The sequence below is a fragment of the Malurus melanocephalus genome, unplaced genomic scaffold (genome assembly GCF_030028575.1).
Source record: "Malurus melanocephalus ecotype Western Australia unplaced genomic scaffold, MMel_1.1 scaffold_1195, whole genome shotgun sequence".
In the NCBI taxonomy this organism is placed as follows: Eukaryota; Metazoa; Chordata; class Aves; order Passeriformes; family Maluridae; genus Malurus; species Malurus melanocephalus.
The window spans coordinates 37,342-51,893 of NW_026624427.1; the positions used below are offsets into that span (position 1 = coordinate 37,342).

At 41.1% G+C, this 14,552-nt stretch overlaps 1 protein-coding gene and 1 non-coding gene across 2 annotated transcripts; both read right to left on the bottom strand.

Moving 5' to 3' along the window:
• Nucleotides 1-1,450: 1,450 nt before the first annotated feature.
• KPNA4 (karyopherin subunit alpha 4) lies at nucleotides 1,451-13,249 on the bottom strand. Its single transcript, XM_057387349.1, has 16 exons — nucleotides 13,205-13,249; nucleotides 12,510-12,599; nucleotides 12,392-12,421; nucleotides 12,260-12,312; nucleotides 11,440-11,535; nucleotides 11,254-11,339; nucleotides 10,048-10,134; nucleotides 9,671-9,840; nucleotides 9,539-9,583; nucleotides 8,520-8,651; nucleotides 8,192-8,320; nucleotides 6,713-6,817; nucleotides 6,014-6,085; nucleotides 5,260-5,422; nucleotides 4,364-4,458; nucleotides 1,451-3,399 (listed from the first exon to the last, which is right to left on the bottom strand). The coding sequence occupies exons 1-16, from the start codon at nucleotides 13,244-13,246 to the stop codon at nucleotides 3,301-3,303; spliced, it is 1,494 nt and encodes a 497-aa protein (XP_057243332.1). The 5' UTR covers nucleotides 13,247-13,249; the 3' UTR covers nucleotides 1,451-3,300.
• On the bottom strand, nucleotides 7,609-7,882 carry LOC130586535 (small Cajal body-specific RNA 7). Its single transcript, XR_008966708.1, has one exon. It is a non-coding gene; the product is annotated as a small Cajal body-specific RNA 7 (non-coding RNA).
• Nucleotides 13,250-14,552: the final 1,303 nt, after the last annotated feature.

The following is a 14,552-nucleotide window of genomic DNA, read 5'->3' on the forward strand; positions in this document are numbered from 1 at the left end:
GTTTCCTTTCAGCACATCTATTCAATCCAGATGCAGCGCTGCCCTAATTGTTTCCAGCCCCAGCAGAGCCTTTCCTGCCAGGGATTTGGTGACACGCAGAGCTGAGGAAACATTTACGGTTAAAAGTGGCAAAAAGTCCACCGGGTTTAACATGAAGATGTTTTAAAGAAATGCCAGCGTTTTGTTGTCTTTGAAATTCTTTAAGTTGTTCTTGATCTCAACATTCTGTGCAGAAATGAGGATTTTTACTCCAAACCAGAAATTCAAAATTTACTGGGAATGACTGGGATCCACCAGATCTGGAGATGATGGGATGAGCTGTTCCATGATCCAGGGAATGCTGAAAGTTTCACCAGCCAGGGGCAATCCCAATTCCAGCACAAAAAGGATCAACTTCTCTCCAGTCATCCCTTTCCCTTCACCAAATCCTTCTCCCCAGACCCTAAAATTCCAGGGTACCTATTTTTTTTTCACTTGAAATAAAAAATCCCACCCAGCATAGCTGATTTGTGGAGTAATTTTTATCCTTTGAGTATTTTAWATCTTTTTGTTTGCCAAAAAGATAAAATTTCTATTCCAAAATATAGGAAGAGTTGATGAGCATCCAACCTCACTGTGATCAGTATTCCCAGAAGCAATTCCCAAATTATTTCTTGTTTATATCCCGAGATTCCCAAAYAAATCTGCTTTGCCCAAAAAATTGTAATGAACAGCATCACCTCAAAACGCAAATTTGGGGAAAAGAATGAGTTCGGGTTTGCTGTTGGGGAGCTCAGCGGTGCCGCCCTGTGGAGATCGGAATATTTCACTTTTCCCCAATTTTGGTGACTTTACACAATGGGAGCTGCAGGGGAAGAGAATTTTCCTGTTAAAAAACCCACCCGAAACCCAGAAAAGGCAAAAAATTGGAACAGCAGCAGCTCAAGGGAGTTTTCTGTAGTTATATTACACCCAGAAGTGCTCAAAAAAAGGCATTTTTTGGCAGTAAATACAGACTTGGGGTGATAAATTTTGTTTTAGGAGTTGCCACAAATACCTGCTCCTCTCTCACCCCAACAAGAAAGGTTTGTAAAGAGCGATTTTCTCCAGAACATCCCACCCAAAGGTGCTGGAGGGTGAAAATTGTCATTTACTGGGTAGGATTTTTCCTTGGAGCATTGCAACTTCCATCCTCCATGGATTCCCTACATTTGCCAGGAAAACAGTCCTGATTTCTCCAGTGAATACAGAGAGGAAATCATGTAAAATTGGCATAAATGTTAAGAAAAGCCAAAATACAGAAGAAATTAGGTAAATTTGGCACAAATGTTTAAAAGAACCAAAATAATTCAGTGCCTCAAGCCTGTAACACGTGAACATTTAGGTAAAAACTTCATCCCAAAGCCTTTAAAAGTCGTTTTCTTCAAGTAATTCCTGTACCTTTTGCTGGGAAAAAAATATTATTTTATAAAGAAACAGCCAAAGCAGCAGAGTTGCAAGTTTTAWTGTTTATTTCCCCAAGACAGCCTAGCCTGCACTCTACTTGGATAAATTCACAAGCTAGTTTTTCCGCTGCTTCTAGTTTTAAACTTTTAACCATGTTTCTGATGACAAGGAATGCTGCAAAAATACTCTAGTCCAACAAAGAGTTATGATCACAAAATAATCTTTATCCATTCTACAGTGTTTCAGAATTACCAGCTGATTTTAAAACACAAGGTAGATAGAGATGCTAATGGTGGCTAATCTGGTATGGTTTATTATAGCAAACTGTTGTTCATGCAACACTTGTGCTCAAAGGGGAAGGCACAGCATTTCCTACAATGAGCCACCTTATCAAGAGTTCTCTTTGTACAAATTTGTAACGTCACCTTGAATTTAGTGTGCACCACCTCAAAACTGAGGCATTCCTCCAATTATAAAAACACTTGCATCTTTTTCGTGCAAGTTTGAAAAATACAAAGTAGGTTTTTGTTTGTTTTTTTTTTCTCTCTAAAGTGGCTCAAAATAGATTGTTCATGGCTGCCTACATCTAAGATAAAAAGAGTCTAAAACAATTGGATTAGGCATATTAAAGGTGTTCAAACCATGACTTGATTTGTACATCTATTCACACCTCTCGTGTCGGTCTTTATTCGGCAGTACATATGCACCAAATTTCATTTTTTAGACGTTTCCATATCATTTTCATAGAAAACAAAGTTTGAAAACAAGTAACATTGAAACACAGCACGGTATCCTACCACAACAGAAACATTTTGGTTACAGGACTCAAYGAAATCTAAAAATGAACTATGCTGGAGATTACCACATGCAAAGGTCTTCATGTTATCTTTGAAAATGAAAAGGATGAGGTTTTATTACCACATTTTTACTGCTTTCTACTATTATGGCAACTTGTGTACTGCAACACAGTCTAGTTGGAAGGGAAATGTATGGGTTTTGTTTGTTTGTTTTTCCATGCAAAAATCTACAAATTAGTTTTGATGATATGGAAAAGCTTTTCATAACATCAAACATTCATCTGGTGCAAATGCACAGGGAAGCCTTCCTGAAATTCTGACTTTACAAACAACTAAGAAGCCGTAACGGGAAAAGAAATGAAAAAGAACTGAAAGAAAAAAATAAGAGGGAAAAAAAAAATAAAACAAAAAAAAAAAAAAAAGGAGCAAAACACAGGCTGCAGGAGTAAACCAGAGTCTGCTGCTAAACCGGTCTTTGTGTGTCCAGTGTAAGTCAACACTTATGAACTCATTGGATGATTTTAGGTTTCTCAGCCCCTGGAGGCGACTCAAGCTCGCATGCGTTCACAGACACATCACAACCACTCTCTCGTGCACACCCGGCCCCGGGCTGGCCCAGGGCAGAGTCCAGCCACTCACTGCACGCTGGCCATTCACACCACGGGGCTGCAGAGCAAGGCCTGGGCTCTCYGTCCCTGCTTTGTGTGGGCATCCTRTTCTCTGATTCTCTGATGCTGACGAGGCTGATGATGAGAGTACTGCGTTCCCCCCAATTGCTCTAGGAAGTCGGTGTTCCTTCTCAGGCACTGAAGATCTGTGACCTGTAGCCCTTTTTCTTTGAACAATCTAAAGAAGCATTCGGTGTGAAGTTTGTCATTACATTTTGCCACTCATTCTCACTCGCACCCACTCGCCATCTTGACTTCATTTGGGCTTTTCTGTGATTCCAAATGAAATCTTCACATTTTCTTTCCCGATTTAATGCAGCAGCGGATCCCATGAGCCAAGATTGATGGATCAAACCTTTTTTTTTTTTTTATTCAGTGCTGCATTGTACCTAAACCTCCAAAATACCACTCTAAAACTGGAACCCTTCTGCTGGTACATTGGCAGATGAATTGAAACCAAATGTTCCGCCTTGTATTGCTTCTGGAACAAGGCTTGGATCTTCATCAATCTGCAACAGAACAGAACAGTGTCAGCACAGACAAAACCTCACTGCACACGAGCTGGACAATCCCAAAAGCAGCTCCATCTTCACCTCCTTGCACCCAATCCTGCCCTTCCTCCCCTAAATCAGTGACAACATTAAAATGAAGGAATTGAAACCCAATTGTTTGTGTTTAGCAGGAAATGCAAAATGGGACCCAAAAAAACTCAATTTTTTACTCAATTTTCAGTGCTAGAAACTCAGTTCTTAGAAGACTTTCTAAGACTGCCAGAAGACCAGCCCCATTAAGCCAAGGAAGGGTGAAGCCCAAAATGTGGCTCCCAAATTGACACCGGATTAAATCCCACATCCAGCTGCAAGTGCAAAAGCTGAGTTGCTAAACAAGACCTGGATCTTATTGCTCAAAGTGAAACTCAAAATAATCCTCCAAGTGAGAACAGGCCATGAATGCAGCTGAACTGGATCCTTTCTGCAGTTCCTCAAGCAACCCCCTCTCCCTGCATGGCACAGCCTGCCAGGGCTGCACTTCCTTTGCCTGCAATGAACTCCTGTGATTGGAGTTATCACAAATCAACCCTTCCTTTGGCTCCTGGTACATGTTTGAAATGGAAGCAGCATTTCTGAGCAGCACATTCCACCCCTGCAATGATTCAAACACAGCAGGTGCTTTGTTTGTGAAGCCTGGAGCCAGCAGGGAGCTTAACACCTGGGAAATGTCAGGCTCAGGAGGGGCTGAGAGTTAAGGGAACTATTCACAGCCTGGGAWTTTAATCCCTGGAGATGAGGCTTAAATTAGGCACCAGATCTTCTTTAGATGCTTCATCATGAGCAATGTAAGGGATGCAATGGGTTCAACCAAGGGCTGCTTCCTCCCTGAACCCAGCAAGTGCCACAGACAGCCCTGGGGCTGCTGCCTTTGTCCTGSAGAACATTCAGAAATAAAATCAAAACCAGGGGATTACACACTCACATCATCTGAAGAGAAGAACTGATCAATGATCTCATAAGCCAGTTTGTAGATGTCTTCATTTTCATGGTTTTGTAGCTGTTCAATTTTCTCCAGGCCTACAAGCAACACATGAGAGTTTTCAGAACACCCAACTCAGCCCAAACTCCCAACAAAGAAACTCAAACCACATCTGGGAATAGCATTAAGATTATCTGGTTGTGAATAAGATGCTATTAAGGYATATTTAGATCTGTTTTATACATATAAACACACTGATGTACAGGACACAGAAATATTTCTGAAGCTCTGACAAGCAGAGTTTTAGCACCAACATCTCTCTTCTCCTCCCAGCCACCACCTATCACATAAATCTTTCTGCCCTCCCTCAAGATTGGGTATTTTAAAGATTCTTCTACTCCAGGTTAACAAATCCCAGTTCTTCACCTGTGCCCAAATATATCTRTCACTGTTCTTTCATCCCTGAAAAGTTTCAGCCAACTTAAACCACAATGAACATGGTGAAAGTCTCAGTGCCACAAGGAAATTAAAGTTGTTACTCACACAACCATTGCATGTAGAATTGTTTTTTCCACATTCACCTGGACTTGTGCATGATTAAGGTGAGCACATCATCCCYTCACTGACTAATTCAGTTTCTGCTAATTAGACTAATTTATCTAATGTGCAGACTGTTACAAAATTAGCACCTAGTAAACTTTACTGCCATCATCCTGCTCCTCCATTTTAATAGATCATTACTTAGTTAGGAAAAGCTGTGGATATTCACCAGATAGGCATAAAAAGGACACCTTAAAACAGATTTGCTTAAAATATCARTGCCACCAATAAACCCAACACACAATAGGATACCAAAGCAACAATCCCTGAAAAAGTTATTAAAATATTGCTCCTCCTACCTCCACACTCTTCTATAAGATTGGCTATGGTTTCTGCTTCCTCTTCAGCCATTTTTAATATATTACTTAGTCCATCCAGAACCACTTGCACAACTTGTGCATCTTTTACTGTCAGCAAATTGCAAAAGGGAGGAATCACGTTTTGTTGAATTAAGTAAGCCACCTGAGGGGGAAAAGCCAAGAGTTACAGCAGGAACAGGGCAGCAGCACAGGCACACACATTTCATGGGTTCTGAGTACTCAGAGTCACCCACCCAGCTCAGAGCATTCTGCTCAAATCCCTTTTTCAAATATTCAAACAGTTCTTTATTAAGTTATATTTATATTTATGATCTGCACCTCACAAGTAGCAGACACTGTGAATTTTTCAGTGTTAGATAAGGAGCTTCARCCTCATCTCTGATGAGTGACAGCACCAGCCCAGGCCTGCTAGTAGTATCATATTTTGGGTTTACAAGAGACTTCTGTATTTCAATTTACTGGTTACTGTTAATTATCACATCGTTATGGTTTGGGGAAAAGGTAAAAAGAACTGTGGGATGCCCAAGAGTCCCAGCCGAGCCTGACTGAAGATTCATCCCAACAGAAGAGCTTCCAACCAAACCCCTGAGCTCAGTCACTCCAGAACCAGTGAGGGCCACTCTCAAATGCCAYGTGGGGAAGGARGAGTTCCTGAACAGTGGAGGAACAMAGACATCCCAATGCTGGCACTTCCCAAGGCAGGGAATGGAAGTTTGCCCAAAGCTGGACTCACCTGGTCTTTTCTSCCGCTGATTGTTAAGTTGCTTATTGCCCAAGCAGCTTCTTTCTGAGTACCAAAGTCCCCCTGAAAGCACCASAGAGACAAATTGTCACCACAGGGTTTATGAGATGCAGAATTCCCACAGAAGCTGTGTTTGTTACAGTCCCCTCTRCACCCTGTCACTGTATCAGCTCTCTGGGGAAGTAACAAATCCTGTCCCTGTTTGAGCCTCTCCTGTCCATCCCTTCCCTACAACCACATTTTGCAATTGATGTTGCAGAGGAAGGGAAGTTTGCTGATATCAAAGCCAATCAGAAGTGCAGCCCTGACTGTGCCAGTGATTATCAGCAGCTGTCCTGTCCCACAGGCAGTGCCAGCTGGGATGAAATGAAGAACTGCCCACCCTGCAGCCACCAGGGCTGCCTCCAGTCCATTCCTCAGCTCTGGGCTGTAATTAAATGGCAAAGTCTCCACTCTTTCCTCACAGWTCAATAAACTGGCAGCTACAGAACTATCTGTGAACAGCTCTGTGCTGTTTGTCTTTCCCCCTCAGTATTTCCCACATGKTTTTAGCCATTCCTTCTTTCTGACCCAGCAGATCCTCAGGGCACAGCAGGGTTTGGGAATTCACGTTTGAAAACAAGACACTGACACCCAACAGCTRCAAAGAAACAGGGATTTGAAACACCAACAGCACCCTTGGGATCTGACCTTATCTAGAAGATGAATTATCATTGGAACAAGGTTTGCATCTATTACTGCCTGCACTTGCTGCTGGTTTCCTGCAGTGATGTTCGATAGGAACCACACRGCTTCCTGCAGGAGAAAAGGGGCAGGAATTAGTTCAGAGAAGGATTCCATGTGATTTATGTTCACTCCCATTTTCACATCTGCAACCAGCCAACAGTTTTGTTATTAAATACAACCAAGCATTCAATCAGCTTGATTGCACAGAGCTGAATTCCTGCCAAGACAAACCAAAGGGACAATCTCACCTTAGGAGATTCCACCAGACTCCTCAGTCTCTCACCAGCATCAACCAAACACTTCCAATTAAAAAAGAAAAATTATTGGGAGGCAGAAAATCCCAAATGAGCATTCCTTAATTGCTCCCACCACTGCCAAAAGCAGGTTTGAGCTGATGGTCAAAATACCTGACAGAATGCTGTGCTGCAATGCTAAAGAAAAGACAGTTCTTTACCTCCTTCAAGAAAATGCAGCACTATTAATGAAACATTTTTACCTGTACTCTTCAGTTTATGACTCTTTATGCTCATTTTGTCCACAGGCCCAGGACTCTGCTCCCAGCAGCTGGGAAAGCAAGACCAGATCTCCTCCCCAGCAGCCCCTCCCTGAATTACATTCAGAGCCCCCACCTCCCTTTTAGAGTGCCAATCTCTACTTTAAGCAAGACAGAACAATTCCACATTAAATTTGAAGTATATTCAGAGTTTCAAACTTYTAAAATCTTACAGTTGATAGATTTCTCCATTCCTAAAAACCTTCCATTGTTCTCAGCCTCTCTGAATGAAGGAGTATGAATATTTCTCTCAATGTGAGATTAAGTGATTATAAAAATGATAAAATATTTCACTGAGCAGACTCTCTGAGATCAGATGCCAGGATCACTGGTGACCCTGGTAGAGATTTGGGGTGCCTGGGGCTCTCCTGGTGGGYTGCTTTGGGGCTTTAATCACTGGCAGTGTTGCAGAGGGGCCCCGAGGTGCCCAACACGCCTCAGATGCACTCCGGCCTCAGCACAGGGTTCAGTGCCCCCAGAGAGCCCCTGTCACAGTCACACACTGCCCCAAACCCAACCCCACCCCACTCCTCACACACCCCATCCACACACACCCCATCCTCTCTGCTTCATCACTTCCAAGAGAGTCTGTTCAATTATGGTGACATTTCACGTCTGGAGAACTTGAAGTCAACAGCCAGATTTCTAAAATAAATTTATAATTTTGATTTCCTAAAAACATTAACATTCTCGTCAGGCACAAGTCTGCAGCTCCTAAGAGACTTTTCATTATATTAATTTTCAGAAAAAAATCTGGTATTTGCTGAAATTTGCTACAAGCTGGTGGAAGGAGTCAATTATTCACATCTCTGTGCCACWACTCAGCATCGCACCCAAGCGAAGCCAAATCTAAAAGTTATCAATCAAGGAAAATCCCTGGTGATGCTCACCTTATTAATTTTTTCTTTGGGATGTGTCAGAAGTGCTGGGAAATGTGAGAGAGCTTCACAGTTGAGAACTACCTGTGTCTGCTCGTCGGTGCCGGTGACGATGTTCCCCACGGCCCTCAGTGCAGCCGTCTGAAACAAAAAACATTTCCTTTAAAAACAACTTTTTCTCAGCAAATATTTTTCTAGCTGAGCACATAAAAGGTTTTATGCAAATCCTGCAGCACACAGGAAAAAATATTTAAATGTCGAGATGGACTAGAAAAAGAAAGCGGAGTTTCTTGTGTAGCAGAACATTTTGGGGGTCACTTCACAAGGGATCCAAACTKACCTGGACTTTGACTTCCTGGTGGCTGAGGAGAGGAACCAAGTGAGGGACAATTCCAGAGTCTATGACCATCTGGATCTGCTCATTGCCAGCATCCGTCAGATAGGAGAGTGCCCAGACTGTATCTACCAATATCTGCCAGSAAACAACAACAGCTCTGTCAGCAGKGCAGGAATAGCACCAAAATMATGCACATTTTACACATCAGCTTCCAATTAATTTAAATTAATATGGGTGTGCATTCACACACAGAAAAGCCAGTTTAAACAGCAGGAAATTTGAGCTTTTCAACTGACAGCTTGCAGAAATATTGAGTGAGTGTTGTTTCAGTTGACAGCTCTTGACTGGCTCACTCACCAATACATTTCAAAAATTCAAATAAGCTTAATTTCACCTACTTAGAGACAAGAAATTAAATCCCATAATTACTATATGAATAGCAATGTTAATATATTTAGACATATTTTGGCAAAGCACTGTTGCCATTAACTTAACTCAGCTACATCTTCATTAGGAAGCAAAAAATTAAATTCTGATTTATGTTCAGGCAAAAAACTGACTTATTGCATAATTTCAGTGAAGTCCTGTTCATTCACTTCACTATTAAATAACAGTGTTCATATTTACCCTTCAGAAGTTGGCTAACCCTGACATTTGATATGTGCAGCAGCACTGACTTTTCTTTCATTCACACTGATTTTCATTACAAATTTAAGTGCTGGGCAAAAAAAAATCCTGTATTTGTCTGTGAATGAATGGTCACAGAAATGAAAATAAAATGTAGTTTCAGTCACAAGTGCAGGGAAAGTACATGCAAATAAACACTTGCAATGACAGAAATACCAGGGGAAAAACCATCACTACGCCAAAATAACAAAAATATTTCAAAATAAAGCAAGTAATAGATATCAAAAGAAGTTTGCCCTAATGAAAGAGAAGATGACAGATTTTTTTTTTTGTATTTTCTATTTCAGCTAAAGAGCTATAGCAGAATATGGCAGTGGCTTTGAGGGGTCACTCACATTTACATCGGTGTGGTGAATTAAAACACAGAGCGCTGGCAGGATCTGCAGGGGAAAGAACACCAGAGGGTTATTGTGCAGGCACACAAACACTCAGCTGGAATTCAGCCCCTTCCAGGATAATTCCATCACCTCCTGGATGGTCTCCATTGGTGGAGGGGGGTCTTTGTGGCGGCACAGGTTGACCATGACCCAGGTGACGTTCCTTAGGAAGGTGATGGGGATGGAGGGGCTGATGAAGGACAGCAGAGGCTTCACTACTCCAAGACTAATGACATAATCTCTACACTGGGGTCCATCACCTGGAGAGACAAAAATCAGTGGGATTTGAATAGAGAAGTTCCCAAAATTCACAGATTTATGGTGGTGGGCAAGGGGAAAGGGTGGCAGACAGCACCAAACCACCACAAACGGGGCCAACCCAAKGYATCCCTGAAAATACCCCAACCAAGYTCCCAAACAGCAATAAAGCATCCCCAGAAGTTTGTGGTGGCAGGAAGAACACCCACCTATGATATTTCCTAAAGCCCACACAGCCTGCTCACAAACATTTTGATGAGGTGAATGCAGCAGTCTCAGGAAAAGCGGCACAGCATCTGAAAGGTAYAAAAATAACCCAGGAAATGGTTAAACACAAATCACAAAAGAGCAAATAATTCACATCATTAACTCTCACACGAGACATTTTCCTCCTGTTAAGAACTGATCAAAGCTTCACTAATTTCCCAGGTGATACTGAAATAAACCACTGCAATAATTCTTCCTTTGCTGCATATCCTTACGGAGCCTGCACTTGAGAATATTAAAAACCTGACATTTAATTTGTTTGCAAGTCTCAAGTTTACCGAAGCTTGTCAGGAGCCAAATTTAGTGGCATTTATTGAATTCAGAAATTCTCTGCTAAGTTATGCATCAGACCCAACTGCAAAGCAGTGACAAAGACCAAACTCACCCATTCTAATRAGGTAACTTCAGAAAAAGCAGGAATGGAGCTACATTAGGGAGTGGGAATGTAGGGARAGGGCAGGAAAGGGCTCCACAGGCTCCACATTTAGAGAATTCATCCTGTTTTATTCTCCCYCAGCACTCAGGGGCTTACATAATAGCTTAGGCTGTAAAGAACCCATTTACTTCACATATTTCAAGAGAAACTGGTATTTTTAGTTAGATTTTTTTTCTTAATGTGAACCATGTTTTACTAGGGAAACAATAAATCAGAATTCTTATTTCTTACTAAATAAACGTCTGTATGCAAGGAGAAAAAACATCCCCAAGAAGCAGATTAATAAATTCTTATGGAAAAATTAGAGCAGAATATTTTTTAATTGAAATAAATCATGAGCTATTTAACTGAGTGACAGAGGGCAACACAGACCTACAGAAGTCACTGAAAAAAGTGCTCAATTAATTGAAAATAGAAAGGGTTCCAGATCAGGGTTRGGACAGATTATCYATTAATYAGATYTCCAAAAGAAAACTCAGGATGCAATGAGATACCARCTCTGTTCAGATATTTTGAGTTCCCAGATGTTGCTCACCATGAGGAAACCCAAGTGAGTTTAAACCCTGAGCAAATGAAGCCCAAAAGCAGCGTGTGGTGCCTGATGCTGCTTGCCAGAGACAAACATCTGGCAGAACTCCTTGCTTTGATTGACAACCAGACCCAACCAAATGCCACATGTGGATGGAAGCAGAACAAGCCCTGCAGGACTCACTGGATTGAACTACAGCCTGGGTTTGTTCCGAGGTTCCAGAGGCGATGTTTGTCAAAGCCCACGCAGCTTCAAACTGTAAGGAAGGACTGCAGACAAAGAGGAAACACAGTAATTAWTATTCCAATCAGTGGTCATTAGCTRAAGAGCAGCAATTGGTGCAATATTTGCAGTTTTGGCAACACTCACTTGTCATCTCTTTCAAGACAGTGCACTAAAATAGGTAATATTCCTGATTTTATTAGGTCATCAATGGGTGGGTTGCGGTCACTGGAAAGCAGCTTCCTGTGTAGGGAAARRRRAAAMMAAAACAGATTACASACAAATCAGCCTGGAAAGGAGCATCAATTGTTTAATCCAACCYTCCCCTCAAAAAGGGATCAGTGCTGACAGTGGAGCAGGTCAGGAAAGGCTTCCTGTGCCTGAGTTTGGGAATCTGCAATGGAATCCCAACAACCTCTCTGGCCAAATGAATTCCCTCCCAAGGGGGTCTCTCCTCCTCCCAAACACCAAGCAGGGTTTGTTTCCTCCACATGAAGTGAAAAGAATCCCCCAAAGTGAAATTACTGAGCTACTGGAAAAGCAAAGCCATTACATCCACTGGCTGTTTCATTCCCTGTTTTCTGTYCTTTGGAAGTTTATCACCAGTCAGGAAAATAAAGATCAGAGTCATTCAGTTCCACCCTCCTACAGCTTCTTCCTTCTCCACCCAGCAAAGGAGATACTCAGATCTTTCTGCTCTTAAAGGCAGATTTTRCAGTCCTTTAAAGTGGTTATTTTACTCTGAAAAGCATCAAGTTTACATCAAGATAAATCCAGGTATTTACATATAAAGAAAATCCACGCTACTTAAAAGATCTGTGTATTTTGAATTCTTTAAAGTTCTATTTTCTTTTTAAAAATCACTTAAATACATACAATTTCAGTTARGCTAGAACAGATTTTCTGACCTTAAGAGCATGATAAAATAAGAATAAAATATGGATATTTCAGCAAAGTGTATTCTTACCTTGCCGCCTGCACAGCACTTAACTGAATACCCTGGTTGTCACTTGAAGCATTCTAAAATAAGAGAAATTAGATTTTTCAAACATCTGTCATCATGATATGTGAAATATTCAAACAATTTAATTGTTTTTACCTGTACTATTGCCTCCAAAGAAGTGTTTTGCTAGAAAACAGAGACASACAAAAAGCAGTTAGAAATTTCAARTGGCTTTAAAGKATGCAAGAAGAAATTCTTGAGAGTTAATTCTTACCACTCTAAAGTCCCCATCRATATCAGAATCTTCACAGATATCTTCATGAGGAACATTCCTTCTCTTTAGGAGATGCTCATCTCTTTTGTTCTAGAAGAGAAAAACAACAGAATATCTTTAACACTTGGATTTAGGAGGTGTGGGGGTGCTAAGAAGGGAAGAGAAGCTTCTGTTTTAATCATAAATATGCCCTCAGTAATTCTGTTAACATTTCCTATAAAAAGCTGGGAAGTATTGCACAGAGAAGCACATTTGGGAATTCATTTTTTCCTAAAAAATCCTGCATCCAACTTGATCTACACAGCTGGAAGTTTCATGTGCACACACCCATCAACATTCCAATTTATTTGTCATTTTTATCAGGACACAGCCATTCCCAGAGGTTTTCTGTTCAGCCCAGAAGGAAACCAATTCCAGTTGTGATTCCTTTTTGGAGGAGCCATTTTTCCAACAATTCCAGTGTTACACACTCTCCCATTCTTATGTCCTGTAAGGAAACAGCTTTCACCCTACAGATGAGCAGCTGATGTTCAAAATAAACCACTGTTTTTCAGGACAAGTTATGGAACTCCGTAAGTTCAGAACTTTTAGGTCTTTAAGAAAAACTCTTACATTTTACTGAAGAATATGGTCAAATTCCTTTTGGTAAAAAGAATAATATAAAATAAAAGAATAATAATGCTGTGTCATCTCACCTTTCTCAACTCCACGACAACTTCATTTCGTTGTCTTCTCATAGTCTGGAAAGAATCAAAATCAAAATACAACATAATTAGAACTTGGATCAATTAGTAAAGTTTCTTGTACAACTATTTAAGTTCATGCACTTCAACAAAACTTTTATACACAGAGTTTAATTTTCATTTTAAAAGGAGAAATCTACAGGAAATGGAAATAATTACAATATTTCTGTTATTTCACAGTAAAACTAAATCTTCGTGTTGAGGAAAAAAGAAATCAGGAATAAAAACATGTCTTGTAAAGGGCAGAGCTGAAGGGAATTGAGCATAAAACAGCACCAAAAGCATTACAAAGACCATGGCAATCTACAGAGAAGTTACTTTATAAACAAGCTCAAATTAAGAGACCATGTAAGCAAAGCTGAGTTAYAGAGCTACTATTTATAAATGAAAACCACATAAAACTACTGGCACTCTAAGAGCAAATTTTTTTGGTCATTTTCTCTRCAGCTCCCATTGACAGAATTGAGGGAAAAAAAAATCAATTGTAAATATACATAAATTGTTTTATTGCTGCTTGTGTTACTGCARTGAAAACAGAGAAATAAATCAGTCTGGAGTGTTCTTATTCTACACTTTGAACTTTCCACTGAATGAAAACAGCAAACAATTCCATTTTTATTGTGACTAAACTTTCACAAGCCCAGGGAAAGCTGGAAGWCCCCAAGCACAGGACAGAAGGAAAAGGAACAACAGCCAGACCTCCTGAACWGCAAGGAGATCTGAAGATAAGCATTAAAAGCTTCACTTTCAAAGCRTAATTATTTTTATCAAAAAGAATGTGCAGTTCATCAGATTAAATTTCAGCTGAGCATGACAGTTTAGCTCCTCAAAGGAAGGAAAAAAAAAGTGGAAAAGATGAGATGGCTCCCTGCTGCTTTGGAAGCAGAACTTTTCACGGTCTGGGAAAAACAGGCAGGTGAGGGGAACAATCCAAACACCCCCCAAATTCCTGCTCTGGAAAAGGAACAGKGCCCAGGAGCACCTGCAGCTCTGGGAAGGGCCAGAACAGAGGAGTTCAAGGCATCCCAACATTAAAACTCTCACAGGGCACCACCACAGCCTGGGACTGCCTGGGAATGCCCATTTTGGGACTCCCCATGAATGCCCAGTTCCCCCCAGGCCAGGAATGCTGCTCTGAACTGCAGGGTGAAGGCAGGAAATGCTGCATGGACATTTCCCTGTGCTCCAAGAGCAGCTGATCCACCTCTGGATAGCACCCAGCACCCACGGGCTTTGGGAAGATGCTGCAAAGTGCAGGCTCCTGCTCCCAAACACTCAGGGTGGTTTCTCCAAAGTTTGC